Below are 19,513 nucleotides of genomic sequence, written 5' to 3'. Positions count from 1 at the left end.
TCTAAATGTGCAAAGATGAAAATTTAATGTGCAAGGTGCATGAAATGCAGGGATAGCAGCAGTGAGGTTCCTGATGTAGACACGTACTTTTCTATTACCAGACTTTGCAAGGCAGTGTGAGAGTAGTACAAAGGGAGTAGTGCAACAAGGTCCCTGGTTAGTGATGAGTCACAGAGTTCAGCAGGGTTACACTAAATGGAAAGAAACTGTTCCTGAGCCGGCTGGTGCGGGAATGAAGAGACCTGTACCGCCTGTCTGATGGTAGGAGGGCAAACAATGTCCTCCTTTTTGTAGTTATACATGTTTAGCCTGGTATCAGACTGTCTGTAGTCTGTACTGCAGCATCTCTGCTTGCCTGGTCCAGGACTGTCTGTAATCTGTACCATAATCTACTCTTGTAGCCTGTATGTTCTGTAGCAACTCTTCTAGCCTGATACCAGACTATGTACTCTGTACCATAGTCAACTCTTCTAGTCTGGTTCAGATTGTTTGTGCTATTTTCAACTCATCTAGCCTGGTACCGAATGGTATGTACTCTGTGCTATAGCAACTCTTCTAGCCTGGTTTCAGACAGTATGCCCTGTAGTCAACCAATCTAGCCTGATACCAGACTGTATGTGCTGGTGCAAATTCTTCATACACCACCTGATGTCATGTTGCCATGTTTTGTTCCACTGCAGCACAACTCCAGCACCGAAACTCAACTGCAGTCCCTGACATCAGGAGACTGGGATGTCACACAAATACTGGCCTACAACCAAGACATACAGCTCATGTAAGTCTCTCTGCTCTCTACCTACAGTATGCGTACATGAGCACAGTCAAATATCACCTTTATCGTGGCAAAATGAACATATTCTCTGATGACCTAGTTCCGAAAAGCCAGACCTCCAAATCCGACAATACCTTCTAGTGTAAGGCTGTTTGACCACGTGTAACCATGGATACCTGATTTACCTTTCCTTGTTCCGGTTATATTGGTAATTGAAAAAACAACTGGTTAATTATTTTCAATGTTTGACAGATACTTTTTGAGTACGGAGGATGACCCCAAACGCAGGCACCTCTACAGGTACACATATCTTGTAGATGTGCCTCTCTAATGGTCATTTTGGGAGTAAAAACAAAGGTCATAACAGAGTTTATTTGAATTTCTCCCTTTTCAGTGCGGACACTTTCGGCCCATTCAACCGTCGCTGTCTGTCCTGTCACTTTAAGTGTGGCTATGTGGAAGGCTCTTTCAGCCATAACATGCAGTACTTCCTGCTCAACTGTAAAGGTGGGTAATCCTGGGAATGAATCCTGAACGCTATGTCGCATGTTGCACTTCCCAGCCTCATATTCGTCGTACGTACATCAAGTATTTTTCTCTGCTGCTGGTTTAGTTTCAAGTGTAGAAACGTTCTAATGTATTTTTTCAGAGTTAAAGACGCAGTCTGGGTCATTCTGTGAATAACCTGCTATATTTTGTAAATCTCCCGTTTTGGGTTTGATGTGTTGTGTTCTTTATATGTGCATATATCAGTCGAAGCGCTATCATGCCTCAGCTGTGAAATTCCACATTTCAGTGTGAATGGTTTGATGACTTGGGACATGTCTTCACATACATCTCAGTGGCCAAATCTCTGAATGCACCTCTGAATACATCCAAAAATGTATTGAATTTGCCAACAGTTCCAGGTGTTTCTGAGCCAATCGGACATAACTCAAACCAGACCACATGAGCCACTTTACCTTGAAGACCTTGCCGTTTCTCCCAAAAACGGAATGACTGCAGCTTAGCCTGTCCATACTGCTTCCTGTACATGTCGGGAAATTAGAGCAGAGCTCAAGTTGGGACAGGACTGAGAGCAGGCTCAGCACTGCAAGGCCTTGTTTAGGTGGCGTTGTCATTCCCTTCAAGAATGCTGATTGTTGTTATTGTTCCCATCGCCGCGGTCGCCTTGGCAGCTGATTTGTTCAGAGGGCCTACTCCAGAGAGAAAAAAGGGCAAAAGCTTTTTCATGAATAAGATCTTGTCTGAGGAGCGCTGTAGCCTGACTCTTTGAAGGAACAATAACAGCCTAGCATTCTTTCAGCTTCTTTCCAATGTAATAGCCTTGGCTCTCTGAGAGGGTTTTTCCTCTGTTTGAATTACTGAAGATGGCAGGAGAGATAGAGGCTTTCTTTAATTTGCTTGAGATTGCTTGAAGCCAGTGAAATGTTACAACAAACGAGGGCATTTTAATGTCTTATGTGCACCCCCATTTGATGCACTTCATCTGAACCTTGGAGTACTTTGTCCTTTAAATCACTTATCTCTTTATCTCTCCCCAAATGTCTCCCTGTCCAGGCCCTGATGTGCCTAGTGTTGCCATCTACAATACCACAGACAGACAGAGTGAGTTTCATGGCCTAAACCCCTGGCCTATAGTGTCATATCACATCTCAAATATTTCAATGGGAATATGAACAATGAGACTGTTTCTTCCATGTCACCACAGAGGTCATGGACCTGGAGACTAATGAGGAAGTGAACAGCACTTTCTACAACATGCAGATGCCCAAAGTGGAGTATAAAACCGTCACCATAGATGATTACAGTAGGTCTTCCTCCATGATACACCTGTTCATAAGTGTTCTCTTGAGATGCATTTCTCATGTTGGTCTCTTTATAATGAATGGGCTTCACTCTTAACAGTGGCAGCAGTTAGAAGAAAGGTCGTGATTGTTCCGTCTTGTGACACAGTGTTGTTTCTTGCAGCTCTGACAATGCAGATATTGAAGCCAGCTGGGTTTGTGGACACAGCACACTACCCACTACTGCTGTTAGTGTAAGTATAGCAACAACTACCTCCACCCTCAATAAAATTACCATGTTATTCTAGATAAGGACATCATCTCCAGTACTGAGACAAACCCCACTATATACCCATTTATTACAATGATAACATTGTTTTGACATCTAACTCATGACTCAGGAGCCTGTTTTGGGGAGCTATTATATGTAATTGGAAAATTGGTTCCGCCTGCACTCGTTTCCGCCTGTCCTCAGGGACGGAACGCCCGGCGGGCAGATGGTGACGGAGAAGTTTGGCGTGGACTGGGCTACGGTGTTGGTGAGCAGTTACAACACCATCGTGATCCGCTTCGACGGCCACGGGTCAGGGTTTCAGGGAACCAACCTCCTCCACCGCATCAGGAGGAAACTGGGCGAGTTCGAGGAGAAGGATCAGATGGAGGCCCTCCGGTGAGACAGAGAGAACGTAAGATGGGTAGAGACGGAGAGAACATCCGAGAATACGGAAAACTGGTTGCACTGTTATAGGATGCTGTTTATATGCAGGTACCCTTTAATTAGAGGCAAACAGCAATGGTACAATTCATGTTTTAGAACGTTACTTGGTTTTAGTTCTGTTCTGTTTATTTCAGGCTGATATCCAAAGAAATGTACATTGACAATAGTCGAATTGGAGTCTATGGAAAGGTAAGGAGAATTGATGCTTTGAGAAAATAAGTGTAGCCACTTATTCAAAGTCTAACCAGATAAAATGATAATTGGGTGATTTTTACTCCTTGTCACTAGTTTAATATACTATGTATGTCCTCGTAGACCTACAACAAATAATCCAGCCTCAAGAAAGAATGGGGAAAAATGATGATTCCCAATTTGCAGTGTATTCTTAGATTAGGCAGGAACTCACTTTTGAAGGGGTGTATTTGAAGGCTTTTAGCCATAATATTTCAACATTGTCGTCTGTCTGTTCAAGAGACCAGATGGCATAAAATGACCCCATCAGTGAGTCAGTGTGTGTCTTTAGGTCTATGGAGGATATTTAGCCACCATGCTGTTGAGCTCACAAGACTCCCCGCTCAAGTGTGGAGCAGCTGTCTCGCCAATCACCGATTTCGAGTTATACGGTATAACTCATTGTCCTCAGCAAAAGAATACCTACTGCATTAATCATTTTATACTATTAACTGTGTCAGGGAGTTTGAATTGTCCCTTTTAGCTTGTGTTCTTTGTTCCTGTCTTTTTTCACCAGCCTCAGCATTTTCAGAGAGATATCTTGGAACACCAAAGACAGACTCTCGAGTATACTCGGTAAAGACAAAACAGGTTACAATGTATTTACACTACTCAGTCATGTGGGAGATGCTCAGTATCTCAGGGTGGTGTTCTCTTTCCTTCAGGTGGCAAATTTAGCACATAAAGCTGGGCATCTCATGGACAGGAAGTACATGATCATCCACCCAACTGCAGATGGTACGGTGATTGTCAAACCATCAATAACTTAGGCTGCCTATAGTTGTTTGTTACTGCCATCTTGACTGATTAACGTTCCATGTTGACTAAGTTCTTATTGAAAGTGAACATCCTACCCTCTGCCCCTGTAGAGAAAGTCCATTTCCAGCACTCTGCGAAACTCATCAGCCATTTAATCAACGAGAAGGCAAATTACTCTCTACAGGTATGTCTGACATGTTGACCGTTTCTATGACCTGTTCAGGACATTTTTATGGGGATAATGTTGCCTTTCATTCTCAATAATCTCTGCAATGTAGATCTACCCAGATGAAGGACACTTCCTGCATAGCGATGGCGCACAGCAACACCTGAGCCAATCACTGGTCAACTTCTTTGAGGAATGTTTCCGACTGCCAGACCTACCGACAGAAGACGAGTATGACAAGGAGGAGGGAGGCGGTTAAGTTAGCTTTCACATGGTTAAACTAGAATAAACACAGTTAACGCTCTGGCCAGCTAATAGAGCACAATATGCAACACCTTACTCAACCTAGCCTGGTCCCACATCTGTTTATACTGTCTTGTTAACTCCTATGGTTAATATCTGACAATGGGAAGACAGCACAGACTAACTTGGGACCATGCTACCATCTGTATATTTTGGGGTCCCCTTTAGAACATAGTACCTGCATGACATACCAGAGACTTCACTCTTCCGCATTGTCGTCTTCTTCACTTCTGGTTGACTGCCAAATTGAACTGGCCGGTAAGGCGTCTCGCTCACTGGTGTCGTCTTTGGTTTAAAGAAATAAGTTGTAGCAACGAGCACGTTTGTTTTCTCTTTTTCGGGGGGGGTTCAAATGAACTGGCCGACGAAGAGGAGCCCTCTGGTCACCCCAGTTGTGGACAACTTGGTATAACGCCACCCAGGGATCCATCTCATCACCTACCCCACCCCCCCCCCCGTCACATCTACAGAGGGATTTACAGCACAAACATATCCCCCTCTCAACATCACCCGTATGGCTGTTAAAATGGACGGGACCTTGAAGAGCTCCCTGTCGTTGGGACCATTACTATAAATGAGTCTTCACCACCAGAGTTACTGATGACTGTGTCCATTCTGATGATAAAATAGCATCCTACGAAACTATTTCTTTCTCCTAATTGCTAATGTTCCGTGTGTTGGAGTACTGTGGCAGACGTATGGTGGACGTATTGATGTATGGTAGTTACATCAGCCCATCGTTTCCTTTCTAAATGAAGGCACAATGTTACTTTTAAGTTAAAAAAAACAATGAAGACCTCATGGGATTGTTACATTCATTGCTTGTCGTCTCCTGTCACTGTGCCTTATTACAGGGGGTGAACGTGTTCTTGTCAGGGATTAGAGAACCATTTAATGAAAACAGAACCATGGAAATGTAACTTGCTTTTCTTTTTCTTTTTTTACATTTCTTCCTAGTTTTCATCCCTCTGACATTTTCAGGCACATACTGGGACAATAGTTTAACAGTGTGGAGCTGTTTGAATAGAAATCCATGTATGATTATTTCAGTGAATCATTGCTATCAGACCAGTCTATATGGTTGAAAATAAATGTAATTGTGTGTGTCCTATAAAACAGTGATATTAAGCTTGTATGATACAGACACAAATCAAATTTCCTGGCTGTTGTAACTACATCAAAGGTTCTTGAGGCACATTCAGTGTACGTTTTTTAATTTATCTTGATGAGTTACAATGTTTGGTTATTCTGCCAGCTGGCTCATTTAAAATTAAGTGTTTAATTGCTTAATTGTTCATGACATTTCTGTTAGTATCGTCTGTGAACGTTTCTAATCAGCCGATGGTCAAAATGTATGAATCTTACATCGTAGAATTCCTAAACTATGTGTGAGAGACTTGTACATAAAGCATTTTCGAATTTCCCAGAGTACATTTTGTTCTTGGTGTCTGTTTTCATTGGACACTGTCCTCCCTAAAGCTTAACACACAGTGGTAATGTCAGTTCTAGATGTGAACTACTGATAGGGCAGGTAACCCAGTTCCTGGAGGATTCCAGGCACATGCTTTTAACAGACCTGAAAGATGAGATGTTACCATCACCACTCCAGGGCTACATTGGGACACCTGACAGGTGTTACTACACTTTTAAGCAAACCACATGTTATAGCAATCTGTCAGGTGACGCAGCATGCAAGCGTAGGTGGGCGACTGCCCTGTGTGAGCAGTGCATCCAATGCTTCAAGCCACGCCTAACAACACTCACAGACAGTAGAGTTAAATGTCTGGTCAAATACATAAAACAATGTTTTGTGGAAACCTGCTGTTCAGTACAAGGCATTCTGACACAAAATAATTCAAATGATATTTTGGTATTTCCACTTGCTGTTTTTCTCATGGTTAAATTAACTCCGCCCTTGGGCACGGAAGATCCACTACTAGCATCTAGACCCCCCTTACCAGTGTCCTTTACATCTTTTAGAAAAAGGGTTTGGGCTGGATAAACATTGTAGCAGAGAGTTTAAATGAATCCCAGCCGTCGTTATGACGATATTCTTCGGAAAGAACCATATTCTAAAACATTAGCCGTGTCCTTTTAGCCATTGATACGCTTTATTTCCAGTGTTTTAGGAGCCTGTATCTCCCTCCACTCAGGGAGAGAACAGGGCATAACGACACACACGGTCCAGCAGTTCAATGAAGCCTTTTCACATGCAGGGAGGAACCAGTAAAGTCTCCCTAGAGAAGCGCTAGACTGACACAGGCCTGTTCACCAACAACCAGTCACACCACCTTGCTTCCTCAGCAACATAGCACAATACTGTACTTTATACCTACAAAACAACCTGGGCATTTGATGGAAATGAAACAGAGGAAAAAAAGCAGCTAAAACATGGCATTTATATACACATTAACTTTTTTTTTACAGAAATATTTAAAATTCAAGTTCTGTTAAAATCCGAAAAAATTAAGAAAAAGGAAAAACAAAAGTATAAAAGAGGTTAAGACCAGAGTGGAATGCCTAAGGAATGGAAGCTCGGCGTTCTTCTCAGTTTAAGATAATGCTTGTAGAATGACAGTGAGTTGACGATAAAAAGGTCATTCACAGTAACATCTTTATGCATCTCAACAAAGACAATATGGCACCCTTAACAGGTCATATGAGGCACTTCCTACTGCCAAGAAACCATTTCTCATTTGATTATTCATATTCTCCCTCTCTATTCCTTTATCTCGCAATCTGATGCCATCCACTGACAGAAGCATGAAACCACAAGTGCAGAAATACACAGCGTATTGCATCAGAGGGAAGATGTTGTTCACTGCTCTATAACTTAAAATAAGGGTGGAGTTAAAAACAGTCATTTTTATGATATTGTTTAGTCCAGTGTCTTGTCACAATGCATCTTCAGAGAGTCCACTCAAAAGCGGGCATAGAGCACATATGGCTGACCAAAACACAGGCTATCCCCAAAATAACTACTCAGTTCAAGTACACACAGAGACAGAAAGGGGATATATACAATTTTAAATGAGAACACAAGCAACAGAAGCTTTAGTCAGTATTACAGCAAGCATTACATTCTTCATTTGGTTACTGTAGGACTGAGATCCAGTCACGTCTTTTACGCCCTCTGCAACACCTTAAAATGGGTCCATTTCCCTACAGTACCGTTTAACCATCCTGCTAGCCAGTTCCAGTCTCTTAAAGCCACTTAGCTAACTTTCCCACCATCTTTAACTTGAAACGCCAGCCACATTTACACTTCCTTACACCAAACCACCTTCACAGACTCTTCAGGCCATCCATGAGCAATAGTTCCTCAAGTCGCCATTGTTAGCGTAACAGAGATGTCTTTTTTGAGTGAAGATTTAACTAACCCAAAAAGTGATCCCGAATGATATTCGGTTGTAATGTAAAAGGAGAAAATCTACCGACATCAATTGAATGCTTTGTTCCATGTTTCATTACGTTTGAGCGAGAGACAAACCCCTGTGCAATAACCCTTAATATATCAGGTGTGCAGACTAGGGCTGGGCGATGATCTTCTAAGGTATACCCCCTTTGGATTTTAATGCCACAATCCATTTTGACATTACCCTATATGGAGGTATTTCAAACCAGTGCTAAATAAATTAAATATTCTACAAATTGGAATACTTCACTTTCAGTTTTGTCCTAGTTTGGTTGAGAACAAGCATGAATGATAACCCCCCTTAAAACAACTAAGCATTCAGTTCATGCCATCCTAGGTTCATGCACTACTCATAAAACAACAAGTTGTATTCAGAAATCTTGTGATATGATCATTTCGCCCAACCCTAGTACAGACACACACACACGCACACACACAGGACTGCACACACAAACTCAGACATCACTTCACAGTACCTGAACATGCTCACTGTTCATTTACAAACATCACTGAAATGCATGACTCTCACGGACACATGGACATCTCAGACAGACAGCAGAACCCCACCCAGACCACCTCTCTCACAGATACTGGTAGAAGCGAGAGTGGACAACCTGGGCCCCGGGGAGTTTGTGTGGATGAGCGGTGGCCGACAGGCTCAGGCTTTTACTCTGGGGGCCTGCGTCTCCGTTCAGCAGCCCGGCAGGAGAATGGGGGTCTGAGGGGGGCGACGACGGGGCCTTCTGGGCCTGGGGCCTGGGGCTGCCGAGGAGCAGTAGCGCCCCCTGGTGTTCAGTGAAGTCCAGGCTGACTTCCGGGTTGGAGGTGCGGTGGCGCTCACGGGCAATCCACTCCCGGATGGAGAAGTCCTGGGAAGAACACTTGGGCTTCAGCCGGTCCACGGCGGACAGCTCGGCCCGCGAGCCCCCGCCCATCCCCATGCCCCCCTCCTGCCAGTTCCCCATCACAGACAGCTCAGCGAAGTCCCTCTGGCCCCCCATAGTGTGCCTACGCCGGATGTTCTTCTTCTTGTCCCGGCGGCCCTCCGGCGAGCGGCTCCGCTGGGTGCCCACCCCAAACATATCGTCCACAGAGGTCCGCAGGCGGAACTTCAGCCGGTCTGTGATTTTGAGGTGCCACGCAGGTTCCGCCCCCTTCTCCGACTCACTGCGGGAGGAGGAGCTAAGGCTACCGGTAGAACGCCCCTTAACTGCCCCCAGGGCACAAGACAGCTTAGCAGAGTCCTTGTCGCACCGCCCGCCTTCCAATGACGACTCGCTGTCGGTCTTCTGACACGCTGCAGACTTCTTCCTGGAGAGGGTGTCGCACTCGATGAGTCGGTGGGATGGGAGTGGCCTGGGTGCATCTGATTGGCGGACCTCCTCCGCAGTTTCCGCCTCCTTACCGCCGCCGACAAACACGGATAGCTCGCTCTCGCTGTCCGTCTCCATGGGTCGACCCTCACTGATCAGCTCGCTGCGTTCATCGTCGGCGTCCTCGCCACCTCGGCTCTCGGCCACCGAGCGCACCTCCGGACTGAGTGCGCTGAGGTCGGCCCCGGTCAGGAAGGTCATGGAGGAGGTGGTGGAGTAGTCCGAGGTGATGGAGCTGACCTCCGCCCCCAGGCTGCTAGCCGCCGTCTCCGGACCCGGACCCCCGGGCCGACCGTGCCGCAGCCTGGGGGCGGCACCTGAAGCCTGGGAGCTGGTGCTGTTCATGGTGCCCAGGTCCGAGACCTCGTCGTAGTTGGAGGGGGGGTCTGACAGGGATGGACGGTGGACCACCTGCCTGCGGTAGCCCGCGCCAGGGGACTGGGAAGGGGAGGTGTAACGGGAGGAGGTGGTACGGAGGCTGGGAGACGGGGTGTGTTTGGGAGAGGGCTGAGACACGAGGCTGTCTGAACGGGAGTCCTTCCTGTTGGTTTGGAACCCCCCCGGCTGTTTCCCTCCTTCACCGGCCTCCGCTGCCTCCCGACCCCCTCCCTCCTCTGCCTGGCTCTCCGGGGACCAGACGGGGCGGAAGTCCTGCGGTTCTGACTGCTCCTTCTTGGTGAACACAGAGTCCAGGTCGTCGTCGGAGCTGCTGACCTGGGCCTTGTCCTTGGGCTTCTTACGCTTGCGGCTCACAAAGAAGGAGGAGCGCAGCATCTCCCTGCTACACTGGTCCTTCCCAGAACCCCACAGACCCTGCAGGGACGAGGGACAACGCGTTAAAGCAAACAGACGTGCTCCCCTTCCGCTCTGAAGCAGCATTATAAACGGCTAATCACTCGGGGAAAAACAAGCCAAACGGGTAAATGACCAAACACCCCATTGGGAAGAGCGAGGTCATGTTGGAGACGTGTTAGAAGATGTTACTGAATGTGAATGAGGGACGGACGGGATGGCGTCACTCACCTTTGATTTGGAGGAGTCGCTACATGCGGAATCTGGGTGAGAGAGGAAAAGCATGAGGGACATTGTAATACATTTAGCCACCACAGGGTTAAACAGAGAGAGAAACAGAGAGAGAGAGAGAAACAGAGAGAGAGAGAAAGAGAGAAAGAGAGAGAGAGAAACAGAGAGAACTGTTGAAAGGGTACGAGTGACAGACAGAAAGCCCAACGACGAGGGGGCAGTCGATCGGACAGACAGGGGAGACATCTGTGGCTCATGGAGATGCACGGAGACACCGAAAATACACAGTGTCCATGAGAATGGAGGAGGACGACGCCAAGAATGGAGGGAGGAGAGACGCGGGGAGAAGAGGATGAAACCCGGCAGTGGTCACTAGGGGAGGAAGCTGCTCATGCTGGCGTGGATGTAACCAGAGACACGACATCAACACATCACGGACCACGTCACAGGCCACAACACAGTCAGACACGGGGAATCCTCCCCCCACACAGACACCAGTCACATATGAAGGGAGGACGGAGAGTCTTCACAACCTGTGTCAAGGGGACCGAGCTGAACCCCCCCACATGCAGGCGAGACACGGTGGAATAAGCTGCAGTTCCATCGTCAATTCTATGTAGCACTTTCCGACTCGACACCATATGACTGACAACCGTGAACGCTATAAAACGAGGACCGCACAAAAACCTCAAAGAAAACGTCAAAGAATACCATTCCTCACGACATCGATAAGCACCATCAGGTCAGCACAGTGTGTGGGCACTACATTTAAGGGTCCAGGTTGGGGTCAATCCAATCAATCAATTTCAATTCCTGTCCACTAAACTGGCCACTGTATTTCTGTGTGTCATTTACCAGATATTTTGGAATACAGGTGGAATTGAGCCCAACTCTGGTGCATGTATATCGGTGTGCTTGGCCAAGGCTCTTGATGAGGAGGGTGGGTGTTTTGATGTGCACGTTAACGTGAGGGAGGAGGTGGTCACTAGGTGGCAGTGTTTGGCTGCAGTTGGTGTTTCTGATGTAGGAACGACCACATTCAGAAGCCTACAGGTGAATCCCCTGTGTCTGTCCTCCGTGCTTTGCCTCCTCTCCTTGCCGTGTTCCCCAGAACGTCAGAGGGAAACAAGGACTGATGTCCCGGTGTGTTCTCCCGCCACGCGCTCCTTGCTTCCTTCTAACGTGACCAGGTGACCAGGAGAAATCACACCAGACAGGTCTACCCCACTGTGGGGACCAGAGCCAAAACGTGGCCAGAGGTCCAAGAGAGGCTTAAGGGGCAGAAGCCATCAGAGCCTGTCTGCCTCCCACCTCCCTGTTAACCACCAAACCAACTTAGTCAATGTGTCCCTGCGCAGGTGTCTCCTAGATGTGTGTGTGTGCGTGCGTGCGTGTTTGACAACAGCCAGCTCAGCCCCACCCCTACTCCCCCCCACCATGGCACCATGACATTAATGGGTGACATTGGGGTGACCATACCATGCTACTGGTCCTCGATCAGCTTTAGAGACAACAGGAGACAGCAGAAAGGCTTTCAGCAGAAAGTACAGCAGGCACTGCTCTGTATACATCCTTCAGGTAACATTAGGTATTTTCGATACGTTGTAGAGAAACATGGAAAAAAAACGTGCACACCGACAGGAAATGACAAAACATCGACTTCTCTTTCTTTCTGTTTTTCTTTTGTTCTCTCCTTCATTTTTCAGGCCAATTTAAGGAAGCTGTGGGTTTCTGCAGACTAGGCAGCTACACTGGGGACAACACCCATCGTTCTTCTTCCTACAGTCCCAGCTGTCCACCAATGACATTACAGAGTCCACCAGTGACATCAGCGAGTGAATGACTCCGCCCACTTGGCCTGTGTCAGATTGGGTCAATGTGTGAGTGCTGGACAGGGACAGGGGAGAGAGAAACACACTACACACAAACCAAGGGCAGAGGTCAGAAACGTTAACACTTCCACTCTGCACCACTTTGTTGTCTTGTTTGTTCGCTGTTGTTTTTAGGTTAAGAACATGCCGGGTTTATGTGGGAGGAGGGGAAGAAAAGAACTGAAAGAAAAGGAGTCGTCATATCAACAGAAAGAGGAAAGCATGGGGAGAGAAATGACATGAGCAAAAGAGGGGAAAATAAGCCAAACAAAACAGGGAAAACAATATAAGTCAAAAAAGATTTGTCTTAGGCAAGTAAAAAAGGACTAAATGAAACAGACCTTAATCTAAAACAAAAAGGCGTAACAACATTTGCAAACTATTTTCAGCAATTTCCAAACGGAACACTTGAAACCTCTTCAAGATTTGCTAAAATAGCTTGCCTTCACAAAAGCGTGAGACTTCTCAGTAGAGTGGCTTTGGCTGAGCATTTGATCATCTGATGGAAAGCAAACAAAAAGCCTCATACTTTAAGACTAGCAAATGCATACAGGTGCTCTAAACATCCACATAGCCTGGTCTCTTCCACTGAGGCTCATTAGGAGACTAACTCTGGTGATCAGGGTTAGAGGAGGGCTGGTAGCCGTGGGCCCGGGGGAGTTACCTGAGACTTCTACCGTGGGGGTGGTGGTCGTGGTGGTGCTGGTGGTCCGACCGATGTTGGACAGAAGGTGGTCGATGTTTGGCACTGGCTGAGACTGCACCGTGCTCTCCTGTTCCCCGGACGTCTACGGAGACAGACACACAAACCGGGGCGACCTGTGAGATCGGCGAACGCCGCGAGACAGTGTTTAGATGTGGACGGCGCCGAGAGGGAGAGGGGCTACGTACAACGGGGTCGTCGTTCCCGTCCTCAGTGAAGAACCAGTCGTACTGCTGGATGAGGTTCTCCACTATCTTGCACTGGTCCGGCATGTGGTTGACCATGTTGGTCATGTTGTCCTCCGAGGTTCTGACCAGGGTGGGACCAAACACGATGGCCAGGTTACGAGGCTCCATCTATGAGAGAGAAGTGAGATGAGAAACCCATCCACTAAGTACTCCCACGAATTGGCTCCATTTCTATATTTCTAAACCCTCATATCCACACACCTTGTTTTTTTCACAGTTTTCTGAGACCAACTTGAGGTGTCCAGAGAGATACTTGAGTGTTTCATAGTGATGATCGGGCAACTCAAGAATCTGTAAAAAGAAGAGAATCAAATCTAAATACAACAAGTGATAAACTGTGGTGCTCAAGAATGAAGCTCTTCTTCCTACAGATCTGATATAAACACTGCATCGTACCAGCCGCTTCAGCTCTTTCAACCTCTCCAATGAGTCTTCTGTTCGATTGGCTTCAATAAAATCTGCATATTTTTCTAGAAATAAAATACAAAAGATCCCTTATTAACTTCAATGAACCGAACATAAATAGAAAACACATACAGTATATAACTGAAGTCCTGTCAGCAAGCATTCACATGACATGTTCAGCCCACCATTTGTGAAAAGGGGCTCCGGGAGTTTCCGGAAGAAGGATTTCAGTAAACTACTGATCACATTAAGGTCCCTCCATTTCTGTCAGGGAGAGCAAGAGAGAAAAAACATTAAATACAGTGTCGCTGAAGTCCTACTTGACATTAATATTAAGACTACTGAAGGACAGGAGACAGGGGACTGAATGTAGGGCAGAGGACAGGGGACTGAATGTAGGGCAGCCGGGACAGGGGACTGAATGTAGGGCGGCCGGGACAGGGGACTGAATGTAGGGCGGCCGGGACAGGGGACTGAATGTAGGGCGGCCGGGACAGGGGACTGAATGTAGGGCGGCCGGGACAGGGGACTGAATGTAGGGCGACCGGGACAGGGGACTGAATGTAGGGCGGCCGGGACAAGCGTCACCCCAACGGACACCAGACTGTCCTGGACTGGAACCCGTGTGACTCACATCTTCCTGGATGTCAATATCACTCATCAGTCCTTTACTGTCCAGTTCTTCCTGCATGTTGGAGATGGCAGCGTTGTTCCCCGGCACTCTGTAGATCCCTGTGTACTCCAGGCCTCTCTCCTCCACCAGCTTACAGCACACCTCCACAATGAGAGGGACAAACTACCACACACACACACACACACACACAGAACATAAAGCCTTTAGCAATACAACCATAAGATGAACTAAGAAACTGAACGGGCACGCCTTTCATGTACACAACGTGGCACCTCCTGGCATGCACAGACAGCTGCCCATCCTCTCTCACCCTGTTTCCCTGTGCAGACGGGCAGTCTTCCAGGCGCACGCCAAAGGTGACCCCGGCGGTGGCCTTCTTTTCCAACGGCTTTCTCATGATGCCGGGGATGCCGCGCCTCCATGTGGCCTTGTCCCGGGGGGGGCTGGAGTCATCTGACAGACCACAGAAAGCAGCCGTGTGAGAGCCCCCCCGACACACACTCACGCCCCTCTACATACAGAACGGTCAACAGGCTGCGCGCGCGCACACGTCTCACCTCTCTCTCCTGCTCTGGGGGAGTGGGGGCTCGGACTCTTGCCCTCTCCTTTCCCCCCCAGCAGAGTGTGTCTGATGCTCAGGGACTGCCGGGAGGTTTTTGGGGAAGGCTCAGTCTTGCTGCTGGGGGCACTGGATTCAAGGGAGACATAAAGAAAAGTTAATGACATTCCAGCAGGTGAAATAAAGGTTTATGTACCGTAAAGGGCTTCTGAATGGGTTTTGCATTGGGGTTCAGATAAAGAGGGTGTGTGAATCGTGCTGCATACCTCATTAAGGTGTTGTACTCTTTGATCTTTCTGCTAATCAGGTCTTGGCTCGTTATACCAGCGTTCTGAGACACAACACAGACAACAAACCCCTCGGTCACACCAAAACGCAACGATCACAGGGTAAAGAATCAACGATCACAGGGTAAAGAATCAGCCGTTCACAGGGTAAAGAATCAGCCGTTCACAGGGTAAAGAATCAGCCGTTCACAGGGTAAAGAATCAGCCGTTCACAGGGTAAAGAATCAGCCGTTCACAGGGTAAAGAATCAGCCGTTCACGTTATGAATCTATGACGTTTGCACAGTCAACGGTAACATTTCCACAGTAGCTATATCTAATCTTATTAAAGATCTTTTAAGAGTGGACAGGATTTAGCCATTCACCACAAAAATGTGGGTCACGCCATTTAGGAAATCATGGGTTGGTTCCCAGTAGTGAAACACTGGGTGAGTCAGACCGCAAAGACCCAAGGCCAAATGAGACGGCCAAACAGCTGAACAAACAGCAGCTCTGTTGGCTCATTTCACAGGCCAACACACACGTTACCATAAAGCCAAGTATAACACATTCTTGGTAGGGTCCCGCAGGGGATGTTCTTGTATCCTAGTGATTCAGAATACAGTGAGCATGAAGAACCAGCATGAGGAGTCGAGTGTTAAAACACTGTTATAATGAGAGCTGTGTGACTGAACCATTTGTGGGGTATAACACCAAGGCAACCGGGACAAACTCCTCGTTGCAGTGATCCCAACCGGAAGAACGGTTAACAAAGGGGGCTATGTCTTTGAGTCCAAAACCTATTGTTCCTACAAGATGAGTAGCTGGAGTCTTGAAGCAGGCACGGCTTGTTCGCAAGTGGCGGCTGGAAAATAGGATACTGGCATGTTAAAACCCGTTTTAAAAGAAAGATCCTGAGGTTTCAGAATGACATGCGATTACTGTGAGATGAGTTATTCAGTGAATGACAGCAGGGCCTCGTTCCCCGACAGAACCCACCTCATCATCCACATTACTGTTTTCCTGGATGACTCTGATCCAGGACAGCATGTCATCCCTGCCCTCCGCCTGGAACAGGTACTCGCAGTCCGATGTGGTCAGACGCAGCACGTTCTTGCGTTTCGTGTCGCTGTAGGAGATGTCAATCAGGCAGGCCTTGACGCTGATTGGCTGGGGGTCGTCGTCGGACTGGGAGTGCGACGAGGCATGGGAGACGCATTCCTTCTTGTCCTTGTAGAGGGTGAGCGCCCGGCCTCGCAGCACCACGTACATCTGCTTCCAAGACCTCGAACCACCGCCCACGCGCTAAAGAGACAGAGGGTACGAGACAAAGAGAGAGAGAGGACGTAAAACACAAACAAGTTCAGTAAAGGACGCCGTGTGAAGATCAAAAGCCTTTGCACAGTGAGTGGGTGACGGCCTTCACCTTGACCTGGATAAATGGCTTCACACGTTCCTGTCTAGCTCCTTCAGTGGTAACCGGCATCTTGGCAGTATGAAACGGGCTATTGTGAAGGTGTACAGTACCTTGGTCTTCTCAGTGTTGAGCTGCCTGAAGTTGAGCCAGCCTTCTTTAGAAGAGTCGCTGAAGATGTCGGAGGAGGAGTCCCTTCTGGAGCCGGAGTCGTCGGACGACTTGTGTCCGTCCAGAGCCTGCATGCACACACACGCAGACGTAACACAATCACAGCGCCCGCTTGATTATCGTCAGGAGGAGAGAGCCTGAAAAGAGCCTAAACATCCACACAGAAGAGCCTCCCAGGGAGTCCCTGTAAAAGTCGATATCTCAGGGGTTATTAGAAGTCGATATGTCTGCCTGACTCATCAGAATAACATGGACGGGTGAGTTTATTATGGAGGAGGGCCTTGAGATGATTGAGTCACAGACAGAAAGCATACAGCACATTCTGTTTTCTGGTTGTGTTTTCAAACAACCAACAGCATCGAAGTAGTAGCATGTCCCAGTGGAGATTAGGGCTGGAAACTCCTTTTGACCCTACCGAACGTTTCACTGCAGTTTAATTGGCATTATCAAGGTGATGGTTAAACATTTACAGAGCTTTTTAAAAAAAAAAAAAAACATTTAACCTTTATACACTAAACGTGACGGTTAAATATTTAAGGGGCTGTTCTAACTCTTTACACATTAAACACGTGATGGTAAATAATTTATGGGGCTGTTCTAACTCTTGACACAGCCAACATGTCGAAGTTAATAAACCCTGCACGAAGGTTTACTCACCTTTCTCAGGCCTCTCAGACTGGGGATGTGTTTACTGTTGGACCGTCTGGAGACAGAGAGCACGGGATGACAAGACATATTAGATGACATTAGGCAGGATCAATTCAAACCACTGGTGTGCATAGTCCCATTAACAGGACCACATGGTCTGTTTCAAAAGGCCTCTCACCCTCTGCCTTCCTCCCTGTAGTTGTCCAGACCCTCGTCGTAGGATTTTGACCTCTCTTGTTTGGCGGCAGCATCAGACTCCAGTAGAGCATTTCTGAGGGACTCTGGAGAAGGGAACATATCCAAAGTTGCGTGTTTTAGATTGTGGAGACAGTGACGTGTCATAGCGGAGGGTTACTGCTGATGGTCGGGCATTTCTCTGAGGTGGTTTAAAGGCGTCATAACACTAAGAGCCAGGCTGTTATTAAACTGACTGTTGGATGTTAACGAGACACTTTCATTCTGAGGTGATTGGGCTCTGCTGCAGGCAGAAGCTGGGCTGCTTTAAAGCCTGTTTAAATATCTGGGTCAATGTCACGCTTCCTCAAAACTCCACTGCTGAGTTCTATTTCAACTGTTATGTGACAGAAACATTTAGACACTGACAACCTCGTGTTGGCTGAAGTGGCACAAGTACTTCCTCTGGGGATCTTGACCAGGTCCTATGGGGAATGGCAAACTGGTGCCATGGGTCAGATGCCACCAATGCCTGAAACAGAATGACCACTGTTTCACTGCCCGCCTGGAATGACCACTTACCTTGGTCATGAGACAGCTGTCGGCGAATAAGAGGACAGGGGGAGGAGTTGGGGCTGGGGCGGCCTGCAGATGTCCCCGGAGCCACAGATATCACGGCGGAAGCGGGGATGGACGTGGCCTCACGGTCAACACTGGGGCTAGCCGGCTCATCTGAAAACGCACAACACACGCTACATGACAGACATCACGGCAACTCACCACAGTCTTAATCACTGTCGTAATCTTCATCCTTATAATCGTTATATATGAACTGAACCTACACCTCTAATTACACTGCAGCTAAACCATGTAAAAGAGTGATTGCTGTTGGGCATCAACAGCAAGCAGGCCACTGCAGTATTAAGGAAGTCCTAATGTAACCATGGCACTACACCAACACCAGGCATGCTAGGAATGAGGATCTAACGTGTCCTGTTTCAAAAGGAAAGTGTGAAAGTTGTTCACTACCAAGCAGCCCTGCTCCACCCACTAATGTTCACTGCTGAGGAGCCCTGCTCCACCCACTAATGTTCACCGCTGAGGAGCCCTGCTCCACCCACTAATGTTCACCGCTGAGGAGCCCTGCTCCACCCACTAATGTTCACCGCTGAGGAGCCCTGCTCCACCCAATAATGTTCACCGCTGAGGAGCCCTGCTCCACCCACTAATGTTCACCGCTGAGGAGCCCTGCTCCACCCACTAATGTTCACTGCTGAGGAGCCCTGCTCCACCCACTAATGTTCACTGCTGAGGAGCCCTGCTCCACCCACTAATGTTCATTGCTGAGGAACCCTGCTCCACCCACTAATGGCCACCTGAGGGGCCCTGCTCCACCCACTAATGGCCGCCTGAGCCAAAATCAGCTCTCAGTACAAAGCAGCTCTCTGCCTGCAGCCTCGGGGCTGAGGAGCTAAATTTATAAAGGCACTGTCCTAGTTCTATCCCTCCACCCGTCCCATCTACACCAGGGCCAAGGAGCAGCGTGAAAGAACGTCACCAACTAATTCCCTGAGCATCCATCACCAATGTAGGCCTGCTCTGTAGAATCACCCCCTCCAAAGAGACAGCAACCCTTCTCTTTAGATCTTAAGGGCTTCACATATAGTCCAGGCTTTCTTGTTTTACTCACTTCCATTTTGGTTCGGTGTGAATCTTCAAACAGAACGCAGTCCAGAACCAACTAAAGGCATGTACACCGGTGATGTACACCATGAGGGAGAAATTGTCTGTGATACAGAAAGTTTGGGATGTAACACTGATTAGTGTTAGAGATGACGATACAGAAGTTAACGTAACTGCCCTCAGGATACACA

At 47.7% G+C, this 19,513-nt stretch overlaps 2 protein-coding genes across 11 annotated transcripts in view; one reads left to right on the top strand and one right to left on the bottom strand.

The window, feature by feature from the left end:
• Positions 1 to 6,167, top strand: part of LOC105019106 (dipeptidyl aminopeptidase-like protein 6) — a 101,690-nt gene extending 95,523 nt beyond the window's left edge. For 6 of the 7 annotated variants that reach the window (XM_013131866.3, XM_010885036.4, XM_020044766.2 and 3 more), the window contains 13 exons: positions 681 to 775; positions 1,025 to 1,072; positions 1,167 to 1,279; positions 2,333 to 2,380; positions 2,484 to 2,582; positions 2,744 to 2,813; positions 3,035 to 3,229; positions 3,412 to 3,466; positions 3,801 to 3,900; positions 4,026 to 4,084; positions 4,174 to 4,246; positions 4,378 to 4,451; positions 4,546 to 6,167. In XM_013131866.3, the coding sequence (XP_012987320.2) occupies positions 681 to 775; positions 1,025 to 1,072; positions 1,167 to 1,279; positions 2,333 to 2,380; positions 2,484 to 2,582; positions 2,744 to 2,813; positions 3,035 to 3,229; positions 3,412 to 3,466; positions 3,801 to 3,900; positions 4,026 to 4,084; positions 4,174 to 4,246; positions 4,378 to 4,451; positions 4,546 to 4,692 (1,176 nt within the window). In that variant the 3' untranslated portion in view covers positions 4,693 to 6,167. Of the gene's footprint in view, positions 1 to 680; positions 776 to 1,024; positions 1,073 to 1,166; positions 1,280 to 2,332; positions 2,381 to 2,483; positions 2,583 to 2,743; positions 2,814 to 3,034; positions 3,246 to 3,411; positions 3,467 to 3,800; positions 3,901 to 4,025; positions 4,085 to 4,173; positions 4,247 to 4,377; positions 4,452 to 4,545 lie in introns of those variants that run through there. The other variant, XR_002196453.2, reaches the window with a different exon arrangement.
• A 658-nt stretch (positions 6,168 to 6,825) lies between these two features.
• arhgap21b (Rho GTPase activating protein 21b) overlaps positions 6,826 to 19,513 on the bottom strand; it is a 49,603-nt gene continuing 36,915 nt past the window's right edge. For all 4 annotated transcript variants that reach the window (XM_020044747.3, XM_010885007.5, XM_010885015.5 and 1 more), the window contains 16 exons: positions 18,222 to 18,371; positions 17,644 to 17,746; positions 17,475 to 17,520; positions 16,760 to 16,885; positions 16,232 to 16,537; positions 15,234 to 15,298; positions 14,966 to 15,096; positions 14,719 to 14,861; positions 14,409 to 14,570; positions 13,960 to 14,038; positions 13,766 to 13,839; positions 13,571 to 13,660; positions 13,310 to 13,477; positions 13,083 to 13,206; positions 10,548 to 10,579; positions 6,826 to 10,337 (listed from right to left, as the gene is read on the bottom strand). In XM_020044747.3, coding sequence (XP_019900306.3) covers positions 8,733 to 10,337; positions 10,548 to 10,579; positions 13,083 to 13,206; positions 13,310 to 13,477; positions 13,571 to 13,660; positions 13,766 to 13,839; positions 13,960 to 14,038; positions 14,409 to 14,570; positions 14,719 to 14,861; positions 14,966 to 15,096; positions 15,234 to 15,298; positions 16,232 to 16,537; positions 16,760 to 16,885; positions 17,475 to 17,520; positions 17,644 to 17,746; positions 18,222 to 18,371 — 3,404 coding nt within the window. In that variant the 3' untranslated portion in view covers positions 6,826 to 8,732. The remainder of the gene's footprint in view (positions 10,338 to 10,547; positions 10,580 to 13,082; positions 13,207 to 13,309; positions 13,478 to 13,570; positions 13,661 to 13,765; positions 13,840 to 13,959; positions 14,039 to 14,408; positions 14,571 to 14,718; positions 14,862 to 14,965; positions 15,097 to 15,233; positions 15,299 to 16,231; positions 16,538 to 16,759; positions 16,886 to 17,474; positions 17,521 to 17,643; positions 17,747 to 18,221; positions 18,372 to 19,513) is intronic.

This window comes from Esox lucius, chromosome 3 (genome assembly GCF_011004845.1).
Source record: "Esox lucius isolate fEsoLuc1 chromosome 3, fEsoLuc1.pri, whole genome shotgun sequence".
Taxonomy (NCBI): Eukaryota; Metazoa; Chordata; class Actinopteri; order Esociformes; family Esocidae; genus Esox; species Esox lucius.
The sequence above is the reverse complement of the archived record's forward strand: the minus strand, read 5'-3'. Positions and strand labels throughout refer to the sequence as shown.